Source organism: Oncorhynchus nerka, linkage group LG24 (genome assembly GCF_034236695.1).
Source record: "Oncorhynchus nerka isolate Pitt River linkage group LG24, Oner_Uvic_2.0, whole genome shotgun sequence".
NCBI classification, from domain to species: domain Eukaryota; kingdom Metazoa; phylum Chordata; class Actinopteri; order Salmoniformes; family Salmonidae; genus Oncorhynchus; species Oncorhynchus nerka.
The window spans coordinates 44,972,037-44,994,916 of NC_088419.1; the positions used below are offsets into that span (position 1 = coordinate 44,972,037).

At 43.4% G+C, this 22,880-nt stretch overlaps 1 protein-coding gene across 1 annotated transcript in view; it reads left to right on the plus strand.

The window, feature by feature from the left end:
* LOC115108039 (probable methyltransferase-like protein 24) overlaps positions 1-20,639 on the plus strand; it is an 86,308-nt gene extending 65,669 nt beyond the window's left edge. Inside the window, exons 3-5 of the mRNA XM_029631925.2 lie at positions 772-917; positions 8,114-8,339; positions 17,465-20,639. Coding sequence (XP_029487785.1) covers positions 772-917; positions 8,114-8,339; positions 17,465-17,782 — 690 coding nt within the window. The 3' untranslated portion in view covers positions 17,783-20,639. The remainder of the gene's footprint in view (positions 1-771; positions 918-8,113; positions 8,340-17,464) is intronic.
* The last annotated feature ends 2,241 nt before the right edge of the window (positions 20,640-22,880 follow it).

Here is a 22,880-nt window from a genome sequence, read left to right on the forward strand (position 1 = left end):
ATAGGGGCCTGGAAGGGCAGATATCTCCCTCTCCTTCTCTCGTCCTCTCCCTATACTTTGCTCTTCCTCACTTCCTCTCTTGTTCTCACTCTCTTCTGCTGACAAGAAAAACTTGGCCGTGTGCACTTTCAACTCTAGCTATTAATGAATCTATTGATTTCGTATGTAGTTTCAGTTAGTACATGCACTTTACAGTATATAGAACATGTAATGAAAAAAATAAACAGAAACGTTGAACTGCAACATGGAGTCAATGGAATTAAGCATTAAGGCAAGATTAAGGTTCCCTGTCCCTCACTGTGAGATGGAGAATCATGTCAAGGATGGAGGACGCATTTGTTTACACTAAATCAAAAAAAATTCTCCTTCACTGAAACCAAAAGGAAAGGAAGGCGAGGGGCAGAGGAGGAGAAATGGAGACGGTGCTACTCGATGAGAAAGAAAAACATGTTGAAATATGAATATATGTGTGTGTGTGTGTGGGGAATATGTGATCTGACGGGGGCAAGGGGTAACTATGGTATACACTATACAGTATGTGATTTTGATGATTATTAAACTTAAAATGATAACAATAGCGATGATAATAACGATCAAATCTAATTATAATTGTCACATGCTTCATAAACAACAGGCGTGTACTAACAGTGAAATGCTTTCTTAATCTTCCCAACAATGCAGAATACAATAACAAATATATAATAATAATACTTTTTTTAAATGATATTTTAGGGGAGAAGTTTACTGATGACCCATGTGTCTCTCCTACAGGTGTCTTGTGCCCCCCCTTCCCCAGAGGGCCCCTTGGCACTAGAGGGTCAGGAAGGGCCAAAGGGGCCCTGGGCAGTGTGTCTGGACAGCAGGTACAGCCTGGCACAACGGATACACACCAAACACTGCCGGGTCTACTCTATGGGGTGAGTGTATATATATATAGGCAGGCAGCCTAGTGGTTAGAGCTTTGGACTAGTAACCGAAAGGTTGCTAGATTGAATCCCCGAGCTGACAAGGTAAAATAATGTTGTTCTGCCCCTGAACAAGGCAGTTAACCCACTGTTCCCTGGTAGGCCGTCATTGTAAATAAGAGTTTGTTCTTAACTGACTTGCCTAGTTAAATAAATAAAAAATATCTAATAATTGAAATCATATCTCTGTGTCATGTAATCTGGATGCTATTTTGCAGAGTATAAATGGATTTGACCTTCCAGGAGAAGATGTGCCCTTGCTGTATACCCAGGGCTGAGCTGGGCTTGGCAGTGGTGGGATGTAGGGTTGAAGAGATTAAGCCCCTGGATGGCCTATTCTATTGTATTGGCAGCAGCAGGGTAGGCAGTCGGTGGACTCTGAGAAGGAGCGAAGAGGTTAGAGGGGCAGGAACAGGAATGAGGGGTGGGAAAGCAGGTTTAGGGATTAACTCTGTTTACACCAATGTCAAGGGTCAAATGAACTGGTTTTGAGAAACAGATTTCCTATTGATGACTGATAAGCACATACACATACACACCAATTTCTCCTCACTTTTCACAATGTTACTTATAGTATTGCCCTCTCAGGTCAAAGTACGCCATAGGTCGCCACACACACTTCAGCTGTCTGTATCGATCTAATGATCTGTGGGTTGGTTTTCTCTGCCACATTAGTTTGATGGGCTGTTGTGATAGCAGAGCTAGATAAACAGGAGTATATCCCCATTGTCATCACTCACACCAACACTACAACACTGTGGGCGGGGGGGGGGGACATCATTAAGCACCATGGTTTTTCCTGACTACCTGATCGGGGAATAATACATCTATGACTCGGGCCCAGAGCTGTGTGAAAGCCGGATTGTTCCTTTGATCGTGATTGTTCACGTAACCTTTGACACGGCACATATATAACTACTGGGATCTGGCATTTTGCAACACGCGGTTAGAAAAAGCATGCGACAAGCGACGCTCCGGACATCATTGATGACGTATTTCTGAAAAAGTGATGCCCGCATCGGCACACTGCTCTGAAGTTAGCTGCTCAGCGATTTAGACGCATGCCTCGGCGCTCTGGTCTGAAACAAAACATCCCTAGAGTGAGGGTGTAACTAGGCCGTCAAAAGGAAATGCCTTTATGATATACTGTAATGTATTGTCGTAAAGAGTTTAATTTGATATATTCACTTCGACACTCACTTGGTGAAGGCTCCAGGACTGAAAGCCGTTGGACACAACAACCATGCCTTTGTCGCTAGCAAATACATTCTTGGTAGGTAACTTTTTTTCTTTATTTTTACTATTTTCTACATTGTAGAATGATAGAGAAGACATCAAAACTATGAAATAACACATATGGAATCATGTAGTAACCAACAAAGTGTTAAACAAATGAAAATATATTGTATATTTGAGATTCTTCAAAGTAGCCACCCTTTGCCTTGATGACAGCTTCGCATATTTTTGAATGAGTACTGTATGTCAGGCTTGGATTCGCCATGCCAGAGGGTGGCATGGACAATGTAATTCCGATGAGAACCAATGGCCAAATGGTCAAGACAGGATTGATGCAAACTAGTGCCTGCTAAACACTGTTTCTTTAATATCTTTAATTTGATTACATTGTGAAAGATGTCTTCAATGATCACACCTTTGATCACACATGGGAAAGAAATGATGGAAATGTGATGTTCAGTCAATTTTAATGGGTAGCGCAAGTGAAATGTACTGTAATTTACAGTACTATACTACAAAGGGCAATTTTGAAACATTTATTCATAGAGATTCTACTAAATTACTAAAAGGGGATATGACATAAACCCTCGAAGTTTCAGAATGGGGTGAAAATGGCAGGCATATTGGTCGAGGAGAAATCTAATCTAATTGGAATAAATGACGGTAGAGGCATAATCCTGATTTTACTTATGCAGGAACATAAAACAAAGGCATGTGAAATATCAGAAATTGAAATATTGTGAATAGAATTATTCATCTTCCGCCGGAGTTCGTCCCTCTCCTTGTTCGAGCAGCGTTGGGCGGTCGACGTCACCGGCCTTCTAGCCATCGCCGATCCACTTTTTATTTTCCATTTGTTTTGTCTTTGTTTTCTACACACCTGGTTTCAATTCCCCCATTACATGTTCATTATTTAACCCTCTGGTTTCCCCCATGTTGGTGTGCGTGTTTGTTCTATTGATCAGGCTGTTACTGACGGCTGGTATTTTGTTGCCGGGTTTTGTTATTACGCCTGTTTATTTTGTGGTACCGGTATTGTTCCCGCACCATAGTATTGTGTTTATACTGGTGCTTTCTTGTATTAAATACCTTGTCCACGCATCTCAGTTCTCCTGCGCCTGACTCCTTTCACCAGTTAAATAAATTCAAATCAAATCACATTTTATTTGTCACATACACATGGTTAGCAGATGTTAATGCGAGTGTAGCGAAATGCTTGTGCATCTAGTTCCGACAATGCAGTAATAACCAACAAGTAATCTAGCTAACAATTCCAAAACTACTACCTTATAGACACAAGTGTGAGGGGATAAAGAATATGTACATAAAGATATATGAATGAGTGATGGTACAGAGCGGCATAGGCAAGATACAGTAGATGGTATTGAGTACAGTATATACATATGAGATGAGTATGTAAACAAAGTGGCATAGTTAAAGTGGCTAGTGATACATGTATTACATAAAGATGCAGTAGATGATATAGAGTACAGTATATACGTATACATATCAGATGAATAATGTAGGGTATGTAAACATTATATTAGGTAGCATTGTTTAAAGTGGCTAGTGATATATTTTACATAATTTCCCATCAATTCCCATTATTAAAGTGGCTGGAGTTGAGTCAGTGTGTTGGCAGCAGCCACTCAATGTTAGTGGTGGCTGTTTAACAGTCTGATGGCCTTGAGATAGAAGCTGTTTTTCAGTCTCTCGGTCCCAGCTTTGATGCACCTGTACTGACCTCGCCTTCTGGATGATAGCGGGGTGAACAGGCAGTGGCTCGGGTGGTTGTTGTCCTTGATGATCTTTATGGCCTTCCTGTGAGATCGGGTGGTGTAGGTGTCCTGGAGGGCAGGTAGTTTGCCCCCGGTGATGCGTTGTGCAGACCTCACTACCCTCTGGAGAGCCTTACGGTTGTGGGCGGAGCAGTTGCCGTACCAGGCGGTGATACAGCCCGACAGGATGCTCTCGATTGTGCATCTGTAGAAGTTTGTGAGTGCTTTTGGTGACAAGCCGAATTTCTTCAGCCTCCTGAGGTTCAAGAGGCACCTTCTTCACGATGCTGTCTGTGTGGGTGGACCAATTCAGTTTGTCTGTGATGTGTACGCCGAGGAACTTAAAACTTACTACCCTCTCCACTACTGTTCCATCTATGTGGATAGGGGGGTGTTCCCTCTGCTGTTTCCTGAAGTCCACAATCATCTCCTTAGTTTTGTTGACGTTGAGTGTGAGGTTATTTTCCTGACACCACACTCCGAGGGCCCTCACCTCCTCCCTGTAGGCCGTCTCGTCGTTGTTGGTAATCAAGCTGTTGTGTCATCCGCAAACTTGATGATTGAGTTGGAGGCGTGCGTGGCCACGCAGTCGCGGGTGAACAGGGAGTACAGGAGAGGGCTCAGAACGCACCCTTGTGGGGCCCCAGTGTTGAGGATCAGAGGGGTGGAGATGTAGTTGCCTACCCTCACCACCTGGGGGCGGCCCGTCAGGAAGTCCAGTACCCAGTTGCACAGGGCGGGGTCGAGACCCAGGGTCTCGAGCTTGATGACGAGCTTGGAGGGCACTATGGTGTTAAATGCCGAGCTGTATTCAATGAACAGCATTCTCACATAGGTATCCCTCTTGTCCAGATGGGTTAGGGCAGTGTGCAATGTGGTTGAGATTGCATCGTCTGTGGACCTATTTGGGCTGTAAGCAAATTGGAGTGGGTCTAGGGTGTCAGGTAGGGTGGAGGTGATATGGTTCTTGACTAGTCTCTCAAAGCACTTCATGATGACGGAAGTGAGTGCTACGGGGCGGTAGTCGTTTAGATCAGTTACCTTAGCTTTCTTGGGAACAGGAACAATGGTGGCCCTCTTGAAGCATGTGGGAACAACAGACTGGGATAGGGATTGATTGAATATGTCCGTAAACACACCAGCCAGCTGGTCTGCGCATGCTCTGAGGGCGCGGCTGGGGATGCCGTCTGGGCCTGCAGCCTTGCGAGGGTTAACACGTTTAAACGTTTTACTCACGTCGGCTGCAGTGAAAGAGAGTCCGCATGTTTTAGTTGCGGGCCGTGTCAGAGGCACTGTATTGTCCTCAAAGCGGGCAAAAAAGTGATTTAGTCTGCCTGGGAGCAAGACATCCTGGTCCGTGACGGGGCTGGTTTTCTTTTTGTAATCCGTGATTGACTGTAGACCCTGCCACATACCTCTTGTGTCTGAGCCGTTGAATTGAGATTCTACTTTGTCTCTATACTGACGCTTAGCTTGTTTGATTGCCTTGCGGAGGGAATAGTTACACTGTTTGTATTCGGTCATGTTTCCGGTCACCTTGCCCTGATTAAAAGCAGTGGTTCGCGCTTTCAGTTTCACGCGAATGCTGCCATCAATCCACGGTTTCTGGTTTGGGAATGTTTTAATCGTTGCTATGGGAACGACATCTTCAACGCACGTTCTAATGAACTCGCTCACCGAATCAGCGTATTCGTCAATGTTGTTGTCTGACGCAATACGAAACATATCCCAGTCCACCTGATGGAAGCAGTCTTGGAGTGTGGAATTGGAGTGTGGATTGGTCAGACCAGCGTTGAACAGACCTCAGCGTGGGAGCTTCTTGTTTTAGTTTCTGTCTGTAGGCAGGGATCAACAAAATGGAGTCGTGGTCAGCTTTTCCGAAAGGAGAGCGGGGCAGGGCCTTATATGCGTTGCAGAAGTTAGAATAGCAATGATCCAATGATCCAAGGTTTTTCCAGCCCTGGTTGCGCAATCGATATGCTGATACAATTTAGGGAGTCTTGTTTTCAGATTAGCCTTGTTAAAATCCCCAGCTACAATGAATGCAGCCTCCGGATATATGGATTCCAGTTTTCAAAGAGTCAAATAAAGTTCGTTCAGAGCCATCGATGTGTCTGCTTGGGGGGGAATATATACGGCTGTGATTATAATCGAAGAGAATTCCCTTGGTAAATAATGCGGTCGACATTTTATTGTGAGGAATTCTAAATCAGGTGAACAGAAGGACTTGAGTTCCTGTATGTTGTTGTGGCCACACCACGTCACGTTAACAATGAAGCATACGCCCCCGCCCCTCTTCTTACCAGAAAGATGTTTGTTTCTGTCGGCGCGATGCGTGGAGAAACCAGCTGGCTGCACCGACTCCGATAGCGTCTCTCCAGTGAGTCATGTTTCCGTGAAGCAAAGAACGTTACAGTCTCTGATGTCCCTCTGGAATGCTACCCTTGCTCGGATTTCATCAACCTTGTTGTCAAGAGACTGGACAATGGCGAGAAGAATGCTAGGGAGTGGTGCACGATGTGCCCGTCTTCGGAGTTTGACCAGAAGACCGCTTCGTTTCCCCCTTTTACGAAGTCATTTTTTTGGGTCACCGGCTGGGATCCATTCCGTTGTCCTGGGTGAAAGGCAGAACACAGGATCCGCTTCGCGAAAGTCATATTCTTGGTCGTACTGATGGTGAGTTGACGCTGCTCTTATGTTCAGTAGTTCTTCTCGACTGTATGTAATGAAACCTAAGATGACCTGGGGTACCAATGTAAGAAATAACACGTAAAAAAACAAAAAACTGCATAGTTTCCTAGGAACGCGAAGCGAGGCGGCCATCTCTGTCGGCGCCGGATTCACAGTTACCCACAGCCTTGACAATTGTCATATAATCATAAATACAGGTTTAAAAAATAAATCTGTATAAATAGCCTCAAAAATATATGTGACCACACCATGAATGTCTCAATTTTTGTTTTCTTGGAAAGCTGAGAGTGCTGTTATATGATACAATATCAGTACTTGTTGCATTTACAACTTGTCTGTTCTATCATCTACTGAATTCAACCGGTGTATGGCTGTGGATTGACTGCATTGTTTGAAAGGAATGTTGGCATATGCAAGGGACAATCAGCAACGTTCTGTACATTACCTTGGAAATAACAGATTATGCAGCTGGACGAGAGTAATGTGCAGAACGGAGGCATTTGTCCCGCTTATATACCACAGTTGCTCTTCCCACATCCTCTCATGTAAAACAGCAAGCACTGTCATCTGAAGTATAATTTCACTAAAACGGTAGCAAGGCATGAGACACTCTCCTGGTAGGGCCTTCTTTCATACCATTAGTGGTTGTGTTAACTGAATCATTTAGCAGAGAGGGTAACCGAGATGTCTGGAGCATTCCCTTCCTCTGTCTTCCCTTCCCTCTCTCATCTCATCCCTGTATCTCCCTCCTAAACGCATGGTTGTCTATGAGGGAACAGAGTAGCTCATACATGAGAAATTAACTTTGAGAGATACTCCCTGAGCTGCAATTTACGTTGTGTAGAGATACAGCAAGCCACATCACAAACACACAGCTACAGAGACAGACTGAGAGAGAAAGCGAGGTCTGTCTGCCTGCATAGATTTACAAACAAGGAGCATTCAGTGAAAGAGGAAAAGAGTGGGAAGAGAAGAAAAGGTGAACAGAGAAAATGAGAGAGGGGGAAAAGAGAGAGAGAGAGAGAGAGAGAGAGAAAGAAAGAGAGGGGGGAGTGAAACATGAGCCTTTGTCAGTCTTGAAAACAAGCAACCCACTGGGCACACACTGGTTGAATCAACATTGTTTCCACGTCATATCAATGAAATCACGTTGAATCATCTTGGAATAGCCGTTAAATTGACGTCTGTGTGCAGTGGGAAGAAGAAATCAAATATTTTCCTGCTCATATCCTCCCATACTTTCAGCCTTACATTGAATTATTCATCGAGCTGCTGAAGTGAGCAGTTATTTTCAGCATCAGCAGCTATACAAACTATTCCCCAAAAGTCCTGATACAATATACAATACATAATTATATCTACATCCATCCATCCATCCATAAAATATGATTTATATAACCTCTCTCTCCCTCTCCACCTTTTTTATCTCCCTCCCTCCCATAGGTTGGGTGTGGAGGATAAAACCCTGGAGCGCTCTCTGGCCAGGGTGGGCTGTGAGGTACACTGTTTTGACCCTAGCCTAAAGCAGGCCCACCTGCAGGAGTCAGACATGTGGCTCCATCGTCTCTCCGTGGACTGGAGGGACCCCAACCCAGCCATCCCCGCCCAGAGACAGCACGGCAACACCAAGAAACTGGCCACCATCCTCAACGATTTTGGACACAGACAGGTCAGGGGGCACATAGATAGGAGAAGGGTGTAAACGGTGAGGTGTGAATGAAGTGACAAATGGGCAAATGTGTCCTGAATCAAATATAAGGAATAAGTCATACATGGGCTTATATTGTGAGAGTATATGTACTATACATAATACAGTGACAACTTACTCCACAAACCAACGTCCTACACAGTACACAATATGCAGTACCTGTCGTTTATGGCATACCCATGACCAATACAAGCAATACATGCAAAAGACACCATAAAAACAAACCAGATATCCTTATCTTCCTCACTTCGGCCGAAAAAGGCTACACGAAAATGCATATTTTCTCTCCCTATGAGCTGGAAGAATTCACTTCATTACCACATAAAGCTGCAGGTTGACTGCAGCAGCAGTTCCTCTCTACACCTACCTATTTGTCTTTGTTACTTCTTTTTGATATTTATGAGTCTTATTTTTGTATATATTTTTATAGTTTTAAATGTTATGATTATTTATTTGTGTTGTTCCAAATGTCTGAATAAAAATTACAGTTAGTGCAGAAGGGGAGGTTCGCCCAGGAAGCCATACAAGCTAGAACCGCCACCGTTAATTAGTACACATTTTTTACCAGGCTCTTGAGCAGAATGCCTGGAAGCCACGCACGGGTGCCTAGCATTAGCGAGTCCATGCTTAGAGGCATCAGCCATTAATTCCTTTTTCTGGAGCGTGTGTGCATGTGTTTGAGATAAGGACAGACCCGATCCCTGTACCTGCTTTAGATGCAAAGCGACACACACGTCTCCATAATGGGCTTTTAACGTGAGTACACAGCATGCTTAAGGAACAACTGTCTGCCTTTCTTCCCCCTGACTTTTATCTTTCTTCCAGCTTTGCGTCAGAAGAACAGCACAAGGAACTGATGAGTCGCTTCTAAAGATCAAAATATGCATTAATTTGTGTTCTTTATCGTTGATTACACAGCTCATAAATGAGTCATATGCCACTCTGGTCAGCATCAGAGTCTGTCTCCATGGGGATTAACACCACTTCAACAGTCCTTCAGATCTCATGCAAATTGATTTGCTTTCACCTAATTAAGTGATAATGCCAGAGAAGCCGGTGTAGACAGAATAACAACAGTAGCTGCATTTGTTTAAGCTGTTTTCTAGTGACATTTAACAATGAGCTAATGAGGCACAATGTTGCTTGGCATAGAAAATGTACTCTCTCTTTAGGAAACTGTTGTCCAGAGGAGCTAGCCAACAACACAGCTAACAAAATAACTTATAACAAACTAGCTGCACTTCGTTTCATTTGACCTTTTTCAATTTACATTTCTTTGTACAGTTGAAGTCGGAAGTTTACATCCACCTTAGCCAAATACATTTAAAGTCAGTTTTTCACAATTCCTGACATTTAATCCTAGTAAAAATTCCCTGTTTTAGGTCAGTTAGGATCATCACTTTATTTTAAGAATGTGAAAGGTCAGAATAATAGTAGAGAGAGTGATTTTTTTCAGCTTTTATTTCTTTCATCACATTCCCAGTGGGTCAGAAGTTTACATACACTCAATTAGTATTTGGTATCATTGCCTTTAAATTGTTAAACTTGGGTCAAACTTTTCACGTAGCCTTCCACAAACTTCCCACAATAAGTTGGGTGAATTTTGGCCCCTTCCTCCTGACAGAGCTGGTGTAATTGAGTCAGGTTTGTAGGCCTCCTTGCTTGCACACGCTTTTTCAGTTCTGCCCACACATTTTCTATAGGATTGAGGTCAGGGCTTTGTGATGGCCACTCCAATAACTTGATTGTTTTGTCCTCAAGCCATTTTGCCACAACTTTGGAAGTATGCTTGGGGTCATTGTCCATTTGGAAGACCAGATGTCTTGAGATGTTGCTTCAATATATCCATATCATTTTTCCTCCTCATGATGCCATCTATTTTGTGAAGTGCACCAGTCCCTCCTGCAGCAAAGCACCCCCACAACATGATGCTGCCACCCCCGTGCATCACGGTTGGGATGGTGTTTTTCGGCGTGCAAGCCTCCCCCTTTTTCCTCCAAACATAATGATGGTCATAATGGCCAAACAGTTCTATTTTTGTTTAATAAGACCAGAGGACACTTCTCCAGAAAGTACGATCTTTGTACCCATGTGCTACAAACCGTAGTCTGGCTTTTTTATGGCAGTTTTGGAGCAGTGGCTTCTTCCTTGCTGAGCGACCTTTCAGGTTATGTCGATATAGGACTCGTTATACTGTGGATATACATACTTTTGTACCTGTTTCCTCCAGCATCTTCACAAGGTCCTTTGCTATTGTTCTGGGATTGATTTGCACTTTTCGCACCAAAGTACGTTCTAGGAGACAGAACACGTCTCCTTCCTGAGCGGTATGATGGCTGCGTGGTTCCATGGTGTTTATACTTGCGTACTCCCATTGTGTTTATACTTGCGTACTATTGACTCAAATTATGTCAATTAGCCTATCAGAAGCTTCTAGAAATTTTCTAGAATTTCCCAAGCTGTTTAAAGGCACAGTCAACTTAGTATATGTAAACTTCTGACCCACTGGAATTGTGATACAGTGAATTATAAGTGAAATAATCTGTCTGTAAACAATTGTTGGAAAAATGACTTGTGTCATGCATAAAGTAGATGTCCTAACCGACTTGCCAAAACTATAGTTTGTTAACAAGAAATTTGTGGAGTGGTTGAAAAACGAGTTTTAATGACTCCAACCTAAGTGTATGTAAACTTCCGACTTCAACTGTAGGTATTCCTCTTGTCCAGATGGGATAGGGCAGTGTAATGGTGATTGCATCGTCTTTGGATCTATTGGGGCAGTAAGCAAATTGGAGTGGGTCTAGTGTGACAGATAGGGTGGAGGTGATATGATCCTTGACTAGTCTCTCAAAGCACTTCATGATGACAGAAGTGAGTGCTACGGGGTGATTAGTCATTTGGTTCAGTTACTTTTGCTTTCTTGGGAACAGGAACAATGGTGGCCATCTTGAAGCATGTGGGGACAGCAGAATGGGATAGGGAGAGATTGAATATGTCCGTAAACACTCCAGCCAGCTGGTCCGAGCATACTCTATGGACGCGGCTAGGGATGCCGTCTGGGCAGGCAGCCTTGCGAGGGTTTTACTCTGCCTATCCGACTTGTCAAAACTATTGTTAGTTAACAAGACATTTGTGGAGTGATTGAAAAACAAGTTTTAATGAATCCAACCTAAGTGTATGTAAACTTCCAAATTCAACTGTATATATCCATAAAAATGATGCCAGCTGATTCAGGATTTTGACTGGCTGAGAAACGCTGCCTGCCTCTCTCTCTCGTCCCGATCCCTACGCGTTCATTACTATGGGACAGTTGGAGATCGAATTTGAATATTAAAACAATGTTGCAAATGTCGCAGACAGACATTAAGGTTTTTACAAATCTCCTCTGTTGAAAACTAAATGTTTGTCTAAAAGAAATATGAGATAATGTCGAGATGCTTTTTATAGTGGAGATCAAGTTTATAACTTCCCTGCCTGAGCTGATGAGACAGTGGATTGCGGTGTCAGATGGAACAGAGTAAATAGGCATTTTAACGTCAGATTTAGAAGGTGGTAACTTGTGGATTAGACACCGGCTAGAATGCGCTTTTAACCAATCAGCATTCAGGATTAGTCCCGACCGTTGTATAATAGTCAATAGAACAACAAACAGAGACACTGTGACAACCAGGTCACTTCCTAATATCTCACATCCACACTGTCACTAAAGGGACACAGCAGGCAACATGGCTTCCATTGTATATCTCCTCCAAAGCACAGGCCTTTCCTCACCTGGTTAGTTAGTTATCATGCGGTTGTTGGGGACCAGTTGTGGACCAGTCAGTTGTGACCAGCGGTGGGGAACAATTTGGGACCAGTTGGGACCAGTAACTCCAGGGAGGTTTGGAAACAGAACAGTTCCTGTACCAGTTACTGAGGGACGCTCTGAGCGGCTGAACAGAACCTCTCTCTCTCCTTCCTGATCCCATTGATGTTTAATTATACGTCTATGTTTCAGACGTTTCTCCCCGCACCTCACGTCCACTAATTAACGAACACAAAATACTTCCATCTCTTTTTTGATACAATCAAAAAAATCACGCAGGCCAAACTTGTTATCTTGTGTTAGTCACCCCAACGGCTTTAAACCATTCTACCAACAAATATTTCCCCCTTCTGATGACCAGGTGGCGAATCGCATCTCTGCATGTCTGGCAGACATATCAGTGTGGATGACGGATCACCACCTCAAGCTGAACCTCGGCAAGACGGAGCTGCTCTTCCTCCCGGGGAAGGACTGCCCGTTCCATGATCTCGCCATCACGGTTGACAACTCCATTGTGTCCTCCTCCCAGAGCGCTAAGAACCTTGGCGTGATCCTGGACAACACCCTGTCGTTCTCAACTAACATCAAGGCGGTGGCCCGTTCTTGTAGGTTCATGCCCTACAACATCCGCAGAGTACGACCCTGCCTCACACAGGAAGCAGCGCAGGTCCTAATCCAGGCACTTGTCATCTCCCGTCTGGATTACTGCAACTCGCTGTTGGCTGGGCTCCTTGCCTGTGCCATTAAACCCCTACAACTCATCCAGAACGCCGCAGCCCGTCTGGTGTTCAACCTTCCCAAGTTCTCTCACGTCACCCCGCTCCTCCGCTCTCTCCACTGGCTTCCAGTTGAAGCTCGCATCCGCTACAAGACCATGGTGCTTGCCTACGGAGCTGTGAGGGGAACGGCACCTCAGTACCTCCAGGCTCTGATCAGGCCCTACACCCAAACAAGGGCACTGCGTTCCTCCACCTCTGGCCTGCTCGCCTCCCTACCACTGAGGAAGTACAGTTCCCGCGCAGCCCAGTCAAAACTGTTCGCTGCTCTGGCCCCCCAATGGTGGAACAAACTCCCTCACGACGCCAGGACAGCGGAGTCAATCACCACCTTCCGGAGACACCTGAAACCCCACCTCTTTCAGGAATACCTAGGATAGGATAAAGTAATCCTTCTCACCCCCCCTTAAAAGATTTAGATGCACTATTGTAAAGTGGCTGTTCCACTGGATGTCTTAAGGTGAACGCACCAATTTGTAAGTCGCTCTGGATAAGAGCGTCTGCTAAATGACTTAAATGTAAAATGTAAATGTAAATATTTGCATCCCTAATCTGAAAGCAGCTTTATGGACAGACATTTTGATCAACAATTACTCATCGTCACAGAGACATAAAGTCCTCCCTGGCTGGGGGTGAACACAAACTGTGACTGCTGCTGTTTAATGACTTGAGGGGCTTTCATTTCAGCGGAAAGCCGACTCAACTTGAATATTCTCTGCAGTTAGGGAAAAGGCACCACCATACCTCAGGCTCAGAGTAGGTGATAGCCATTTTTGCCCCCTATACTGTTCTGCAACTCCAGAACAGTATCTCCTGACAAGAGAACAGGATAAAACAATTGTTTACATAGCTTCTAGCCTTGCTTGTCAGGCTTTATAGCAATGCTATAGACCTATATTGTTAAAGGCACACAGGTAGGAACAAGACAAGGCGACTGATGACCTTGGGAGAAGGCAAACTCAGGCAGAGCCTCTCTGAAGGACTAAATAACAGCTCCTTCCATCTCACACTCCCATCGGCACCACTGAACCTCCCTCCCCTCAGTAGACCACAATTTAGGCCAAATCACCAAGCACACACACCCTCCCCAAATCCATCAGTTATTGCCCTTCTTCCAATCCTCCCTGTCAAAGTAGTTCCTGTCCGCATATCTATATTCCTCTCTCACTCTGACACACACACACACTCCTCCCAGCTCCAGGCACGGGACGTTTAGTGCCTCTAATTCTACGCAGCGGAGCAGTCGGAGAACTCTTCAGAGCTATGCCACCATATGGAGATGTTCACGCAAAACTGGCATCTTTCCAGGGCTTGCAACTTCCCATATACAGGGGAAGCGAAGAGTAGATGTACTGCTGGCGGTGTGGGTTTAGGGACTTTGAGAGGGATATGTGTGTGTGAAGTCCTTAGGTTTTGCCTGGTATGCCAGGTGATGGTACAACAGGGAGAAGACAGCTGTCAAATAGAATGAAGTTATTGAAAGTAGGGCTACTCAGTAGTACACACCCTGAGAAAAGCATCTCTTGTGTAGAACCATTATGGGATTTGTAACACCTTCATATGGCCTTTTTCCTTGTTGGGATCGACGAAATGTCCCCAAATGTTCCTTGTTTTACTATCCTTGTGAGGTCTTCTTTCCCGACAAGGATAGTAAAACCAAAAACACACACATCATGTCGCAGGGACGGGGGGTTGTGGGTCATAACATCTCTGTTGGTTAGGGCAGTTCTCATTGTATGAAGTGTCTGATCAGTTAAGAATATTTATTTGCCTTGGGGAGGGATGGTATCTAATGGGAGACCCAGAGACAGAGTGAGCAATATGTCAGAGAGCCAGCCAGGTTCAGTTGTTAATTTTACTGTAGCCCTTAGAATAAGTGTTGTTCTGTTGAGACAGGTCAGAAACTCATCACGTACACTGTAACAGTGTGCTGAAAGACAGATCAGAGAGATATGATTGGTGTGTGGAGAGTTTGGGTCAACTATTTGACAAATATCACCGGCAGCATTGCAAGTTGCCAATGTTGATGTCACCAGTGCCATGTTGGCAAACGGCCAATGAGGGGGTAGTAAAGTACACGGGGGAAGGAGGAGAGAATGAATTGGTTAAATAAAATGTCAAAAGCAAAGAAATGAAAGCGCTTTCACTAATTAGGCTTTTAAAAAGTATGGGTCAAGGAGGTAACCTGACATCAAAAACATTCCAACACATTTAAATGGCAGCCCAATGCCTAATAGATGTGCATTGAAAGTAGGCCATGCATATGATGACTCAGTAAGACTATATCTTGAGGCCCTTGTTAAAATGAATGCATTTTCCTCCCCATCTCATCGTATAGCACATAAATCCCCCCACACCCCCTCATATTCTCCTCGTCCTCAACTCAGACCGATACAGTACATCTCTTTTTCAACCTCTCAATCTTTGCACCAACTTCCCCTCACCTCCATCAAGAGTACTTTTCCACTTTCTCCATGTTATCTCTAGCTACTGATTGCTAGATATCACCATGATTGACTTTTTCTCTCTGGGATCTCAATTGCACCCTGCTCGTGTACTCTCTCATCTCCTTAACAAAACCCGTGGAACATCCAGGTGCACAATATGCGTGTCTATTGTTAGATTAACTAAGATGAAGATCAGATCAAATTCGATGACTAATTTATGCAGAAATCCAGGTAATTCCAAAGGGTTCACATACTTTTCTTGCCGCCGTATATAAACCCTGTATTGCTGATGCTACAGTATGTATTGGCCATTGAAAGGCTTTGAAGCCACCGGCCGGCTATATTGGCACTCCCCAGTAGGAGCAGTCCTCCATAGACGGGTTGGTTATTTACCAGCAAAACCTACGCGTGCACAACTATGGGACAAAACAGAAGGGGCTGCCTTCGATTGTTGAGAACATCTAAAATATATTTAGTCTCCAAATGTTTATTGAAAACATAAATACATTAGCACAATGAGCACTTGTTGTCTATCAAATGCATGGTTACAGTTGTTGGTTAGCTAGTGAAGTTTTGCCATATAGACATGACATGAGTCAAAATACCACAAGACATATCATTAACAAGATACATCGAGCTGAAACGAGCCACCTACGATTCCTCACACGGCAGCTTCTTGTCATTATTGCTAGCTATCTGACTGTTCATAATCATAACGCCACACGGCCTTCTGACCAGTGGTGTGAAGTACTTAAGTAGTTTTGGGGGGGTATCTGTAGTTTACTTTGCTATTTATATTTTGGACAACTTTTAGTTTTTATTTCATTCCATTCCTAAAGAAAATAGTGTACTTTTCCATCAATACATTTTCCCTGACACTCAAACGTACCCGTTACATTTTGAATGCTTAGCAGGACAGGAAAATGGTCCAAGTCACACACTTATCAACATCCCTGGTCACCTCTACTGACTCTGATCTGGCAAACTCAGTAATGACAAATGCTTCATTTGTAAATTATGTGTGAGTGTTGGAGTGTGCCCCAGGCAAACAAAAAAAAAACACATTGTGCCGTCTGGTTTGCCTAATATAAGGAATTTTAAATTATTAATATTTTTACTTTTAATACTTAAATACATTTTAGCAATTACATTTACTATTGATAAGTATATTTAAAACCAAATACTTTTAGACTTTTATTCGATTAGTATTTTACTGGGTGACTAACTTTTACTTGAGTAATTTTATATTTAGGTATCTTTACGTTTACTCAGGTATGACTATTGGGTACTTTTTCCACCACTGCTTTTGCCTCACCAATGCGCACGCATCATTTTTGTGACGTTGTCAGCCAACCCATCTATAAGATGGTCTGTGTGTTGTTGTGAGTCTGGATGGCCAGCTAACTAGCAACAATGACAAGAAGCTGCCATGTGGGGAATCGTAGGTGGCTCATTTCAGCAATTTTTTATCTTATGCTTGATACCATGTCTTATTTTGAGGTGTTTTGACTGATGTTACATATATGCTAATATGGCTCAAATTAGTTAGCTAGCTAACCAACAACTGTATCAATGTATTTGAGAAACGACAAGTGTTGATTGTGCAAATTTATCTATGCTTTCAATAAACGAAATATAGTTTACATGTTGTCAACAATCTAATGCAACCCTGTCTGTTTTGCCCCATATTTGATGCTAAACAACCAACCTGTCTATAGGAATGAATGGAATTCTACAGTATTTCACTTAAATGTTTCAAGGACAAAGTTACATGCATTAAAGTAATTTTGTCGTGGTGGGGACAGTAACATTATTAATATGTTTAGCACACATAATATAATTTAAAGGTATGCAATGTGTCTGTAATATAAGAAATGTGGCAAAAACAAATCAATTGCTATAACTTCCAAAACATTTTTACAATGGTAGGGTAGTGCCAAGATGGAGGCGCAGTGGCTTCAAAACACAGCACCCCCCGACATCTAGTGTAAATAAATAATTGACACAAGGAGTATGCAATTCAAATCTTCCCCCTCTTTTCCCCGCTCTCTGCTCCAGGTGGATGTTCTGAAGGTAGACATGGAGAGTGCGGAGTGGAAGATTCTGGAGAACCTGGTTCTAGAAGGGGTTCTGAGCTCAGTGGGTCAGTTACTACTAGAAGTCCACCTCCACTGGGCAGGGTTTGAGGTGGATGGGGACGACCCATCCGTGGTGCGCTATTGGTTCAGCCTGCTGAAGGAGCTGGAGCGAGCTCACTTCCGCCTCTTCCGTTACCACAACGACCCAGCCAAACCCCGCCTTTTCCTGCACAGGAACTTTCTGAACTCCAGCAGTGCCTATACACTGGGCTGGGTCAACAATGAGTGGAGGCCTTGAGAGCACTGACTGACAGGCCTCTGGCCAATGAGAAGGGGAGACTGTGAAATGTAGTCCAGCTACGATGGGAAAGAAGGAGTCGTCAATCCCATGGGATGTTTGCCTTTGGATTTTTACAGTGAGCTCCAAAAGTATTGGGACAGTGATAATTGTGTTGCTGTTTTGGCTCTTGTAATGTCAGCCAGACTATCCATAATCATGGTGGCATCCACATTAATATAGAAGTGTTAAGAAACATATATTCTTAATTACAATAAAAGTACTTCAAAATGACACCATTCATTACTTACCATTAATTTTTATTGGGTATAAAATTATCTTAAACACAACCAAAACAAACAGCAAATGCATCAAACACGTTTGTAAAGTCACAAGCTTGATGTAACCATTACATGCTAGGAATGTGGTGTCAATAACTAAACTTTAAATATATTTATTTGATTTCGTTCTCCCCAATTGGTAGTTACAGTCTTATCCCATCGCTGCAACTCCCGTACGGACTCAGAAGGGGCGTGCATCTCAAAACCCCGCCAAGCTGCACTGCTTCTTGACACAATGCTCGCTTAACCCGGGAAGCCAGCCGCACCAATGTGTCAATGGAAACAATGTACACCTGGCGACCATGTCAGCAAGCATTGCACCTGGTCCGCCACAGGAGTCGCTAGGCCAACCCGGCCGGCTAAACACTCCCCTAACCCGCACGATGCTGGGTAAATTGTGCGCCGCCTCATGGGTTTCCTGGTTGCTGCTGGCTGAGACTGCCTAGGATCAAACCAGGATCTGTAGTGAAGCAGCGATCTTAGACCGCCGCGGAACTCGGGGGGCATCAAATACTAAACTTTTAACTACTATAATTAACATATAAGTGGATTTGTCCCAATACTTTTGGTATTGGGACATCCAACACGTTTGTTGGATGTGATTTCTAAACGGTTCACATGTGATATGGATGAAAATACCCTCAAACGTACAGTGGGGCAAAAAAGTATTTAGTCAGCCACCAATTGTGTAAGTTCTCCCACTTAAAAAGACGAGGCCTGTAATTTTCATCATAGGTACACTTCAATTATGACAGACAAAATGAGAAAAAAAAAATCCAGAAAATCACATGGTAGGATTTTTAATGAATTGATTTGCAAATTATGGTGGAAAATAAGTATTTGGTCACCTACAAACAAGCAAGATTTCTGGCTCTCACAGACCTGTAACTTCTTCTTTAAGAGGCTCCTCTGTCCTCCACTCGTTAGCTGTATTAAATGGCACCTGTTTGAACTTGTTATCAGTATAAAAGACACCTGTCCACAACCTCAAACAGTCACACTCCAAACTCCACTATGGCCAAGACCAAAGAGCTGTTAAAGGGCACCAGAAACAAAATTGTAGACCTGCACCAGGCTGGGAAGACTGAATCTGCAATAGGTAAGCAGCTTGGTTTGAAGAAATCAACTGTGGGAACAATTATTAGGAAATGGAAGACATACAAGACCACTGATAATCTCCCTCGATCTGGGGCTCCAAGCAAGATCTCACCCCGTGGGGTCAAAATGATCACAAGAACGGTGAGCAAAAATCCCAGAACCACAAGGGGGGACATAGAAAATGACCTGCAGAGAGCTGGGACCAAAGTAACAAAGTAAACCATCAGTAACACACTACGCCGCTAGGGACTCAAATCTTGCAGTGCCAGACGTGTCCCCCTGCTTAAGCCAGTACATGTCCAGGCCCGTCTGAAGTTTGCTAGAGAGCATTTGGATGATCCAGAAGAAGATTGGGAGAATGTCATATGGTCAGATGAAACCAAAATATAACTTTTTGGTAAAAACTCAACTCGTCGTGTTTGGAGGACAAAGAATGCTGAGTTGCATCCAAAGAACGCCATATCTACTGTGAAGCATGGGGGTGGAAACATCATGCTTTGGGGCTGTTTTTCTGCAAAGGGACCAGGACGACTGATCCATGTAAAGGAAAGAATGAATGGGGCCATGTATCGTGAGATTTTGAGTGAAAACCTCCTTCCATCAGCAAGGGCATTGAAGATGAAACGTGGTTGGGTCTTTCAGCATGACAATGATCCCAAACACACTGCCCGGGCAACGAAGGAGTGGCTTCGTAAGAAGCATTTCAAGGTCCTGGAGTGGCCTAGCCAGTCTCCAGATCTCAACCCCATAGAAAATCTTTGGAGGGAGTTGAAAGTCCGTGTTGCTCTAGAGGAGATGCATGGAGGAATGGGCCAAAATACCAGCAACAGCGTGTGAAAACCTTGTGAAGCCTTACAGAAAACGTTTGACCTCTGTCATTGCCAACAAAGGGTATATAACAAATTATTGAGATAAACTTTTGTTATTGACCAAATACTTATTTTCCACCATAATTTGCAAATAAATTCATTATTATGCACAATTTGTGGCTGACTAAATACTTTTTTGCCCCACTGTAAGTCACTGTCCCAATACTTTTACGGAGGTTTATGGAAAGTTTTGTGAGCTCTACTCCTCCTATCAAGCTCCTATCATTTCAACAATGTTGAATCACCACTCCCTGTTCCCTTCCCTGATATGACCTTAGACATTGTGAGGTAATTGCCTCGTGGCCTTGAGGTCCGTCCATCGGTCAGAGCTGCTTCAAAGTGGCTGTGTTCTGTCTGGCTGGAGGTCATGGCCTTATCTGGGCTTGGACCTGAGCCAAACCGTCCCGAACAGACCGAGATATCCACTCTCTCCTGGAGAATTTCTATTCAAAAAGGCACAGGCAAGACCACAGCCCAAACTATACTGAAGAAAAATATAAATGCAACACTTTTTTTTTACTGTGTTACAGATGTAAACCAGTCAATTGAAATAAATATATTAGGCCCTAATCTATGGATTTCACATGACTGGGCAGGGGTGTGGGCATAGGACCACCTACTTGGGAGCCAGGCCCAGCCAATCAGAATGAGTTTTTCCCCACAAAAGGGCTTTATTAGACAGAAAAACTCCTCAGCAGATTCCTCAGGTGAAGGTCATGGGCTGGCGTGGCCACACTAGGTCTGCGGTTACGCCGCCGGTTGGACATACTGCCAAAATCTCTAAAACGACATTGCGTATGGCGTATGGTTGTGAAATTAACATTCAACTCTCTGGCAACAGCTCGGGTGGACATTCCTGTAGTCTGCATGCCAATTGATCCCTCAAAACTTGAGACGTCTGTGGCAATGTGCTGTGTGACAAACCAGCACATTTTAGAGTGGGCTTTTACTGTCCCCAGCACAAGGTACACCTGTGTAATGAGCATGCTCTTTAATCAGCTTCTTTATATGCCACACCTACCACGTGGAGGGATTATCTTGGCAAAGGAGAAATGCTCACTAACAGGGATGTAAACAAAATTAAGCACAACATTTGAGAGAAATAAGCTTTTTGAGCATATGGGAAATTTCTGCTCTTTTATATCAGCTCAAGGATAGTGTGTTTATATTTTTGTTCATTACAATAGCCTCAAATTGTCATCAGGATCTTCTGCCGAAAAGGGTAAATGAAGCGGGGGGCATTGCTGTCAGACAGGCTGAGCACGCCTCATTTAGCACAGAGACTAACATCTGTAGGAGGCAGAGAAGGAGACTATGCCACCTGAAGAGAGACAGACCGTCTTCGCAGAGACTGACCCTGCCTGGGTTACAACAGACTGGCACTGTATCTAGGTTACAGGTGGAGGGAACTCAAGAACGTGAAGAATCACCTCACTCAAGTCTTATGTCAGTCAATATTGAATATTGACTGACATTCAAATATTGAATCTGGATTATTCTAAAGGCAATCCCAAAGATGATGAAATCTGTGCGTGTGTGTGTATATATTTTACCTGAACTGCAGCTTTAAAATGAGCAGTTTCTTGAGGGAACGGTACAGAGTCGCTCCCTCCTTAGAATTGAAATATTAGAACATTTCAATCCAGATGCCACAACGACTCCTGCTGTTTTCCCCAATCACTCTCTGCAGCTGTACAACTACTTTGTCAACAAATATTACAAAATGGTAGACAAGGTTCAGGCTGACATATTACAAATGAAAACATTCTGAAAAATGAATACCCCTCATCTTTTGATGTGGTTATAAAGACACGAGGAAATAGCAACTTAAAAAAGATACATAAAAAAAAGAGACATATTTTAGAGTATTGTGTGGATGATACTGATATCACCGATTAAAAATGAAAATAAAAAAGGATGTGAACCCTCTAAATACAACTAATACACTGTGGGTGAGTATGTGTGAATCATTATCTCTGTATGTACAGTTGAAGTTGGCAGTTTACATAAACTGAGTTTAAATGTTTCACAATTCCTGACATTTAATCATAGTAAGAATTCCCTGTCTTAGGTCAGTTAGGATCACCACTTTATTTTAAGAAATGTGAAATGTCAGAAATATAGTAGAGAATTATTTATTTCAGCTTTTCTTTCTTTCATCACATTCCCAGCGGGTCAGAAGTTTACATACACTCAATTAGTATTTGGTAGCATTGCCTTTAAAATTGTTTAATTTGGCTCAAACATTTTGGGTAGCCTTCCACAAGCTTCCCACAATAAGTTGGGTGAATTTTGTCCCATTCCTCCTGACAGAGCTGGTGTAACTAAATCAGGTTTATGGACCTCTGCTCGCACACACTTTTCAGTTCTGCTCACAAATGTTCGATAGATTGAGGTCAGGGCTTTGTGATGGCCACTCCAATACCTTGACTCTGTTGTCCTTAAACAATTTTGCCACAACTTTGGAGTGTGCTTGGGGTCATTGTCCATTTGGAAGACCCATTTGTGACCAAGCTTTAACTTCCTGACATCATCTCCTCCCTCATGATGCCATCTATTTTTTGAAGTGCACCAGTCTCTCCTGCAGCAAAGCACCCTCACAACATAATGCTGCCACCCCCGCGCTTCATGGTTGGGATGGTGTTCTTTGGCTTGCAAGCCTCCCCTTTTCCCTTCAAACATAACAATGGTCATCATGACCAAACAGTCCTATTTTTGTCAAAAAAAACATTTCTCAAAAACATACAATCTTTGTCCCCATGTGCAGTTGCAAACCGTAGTCTGGCTTTTCTATTGCGGTTTTGGAGCAGT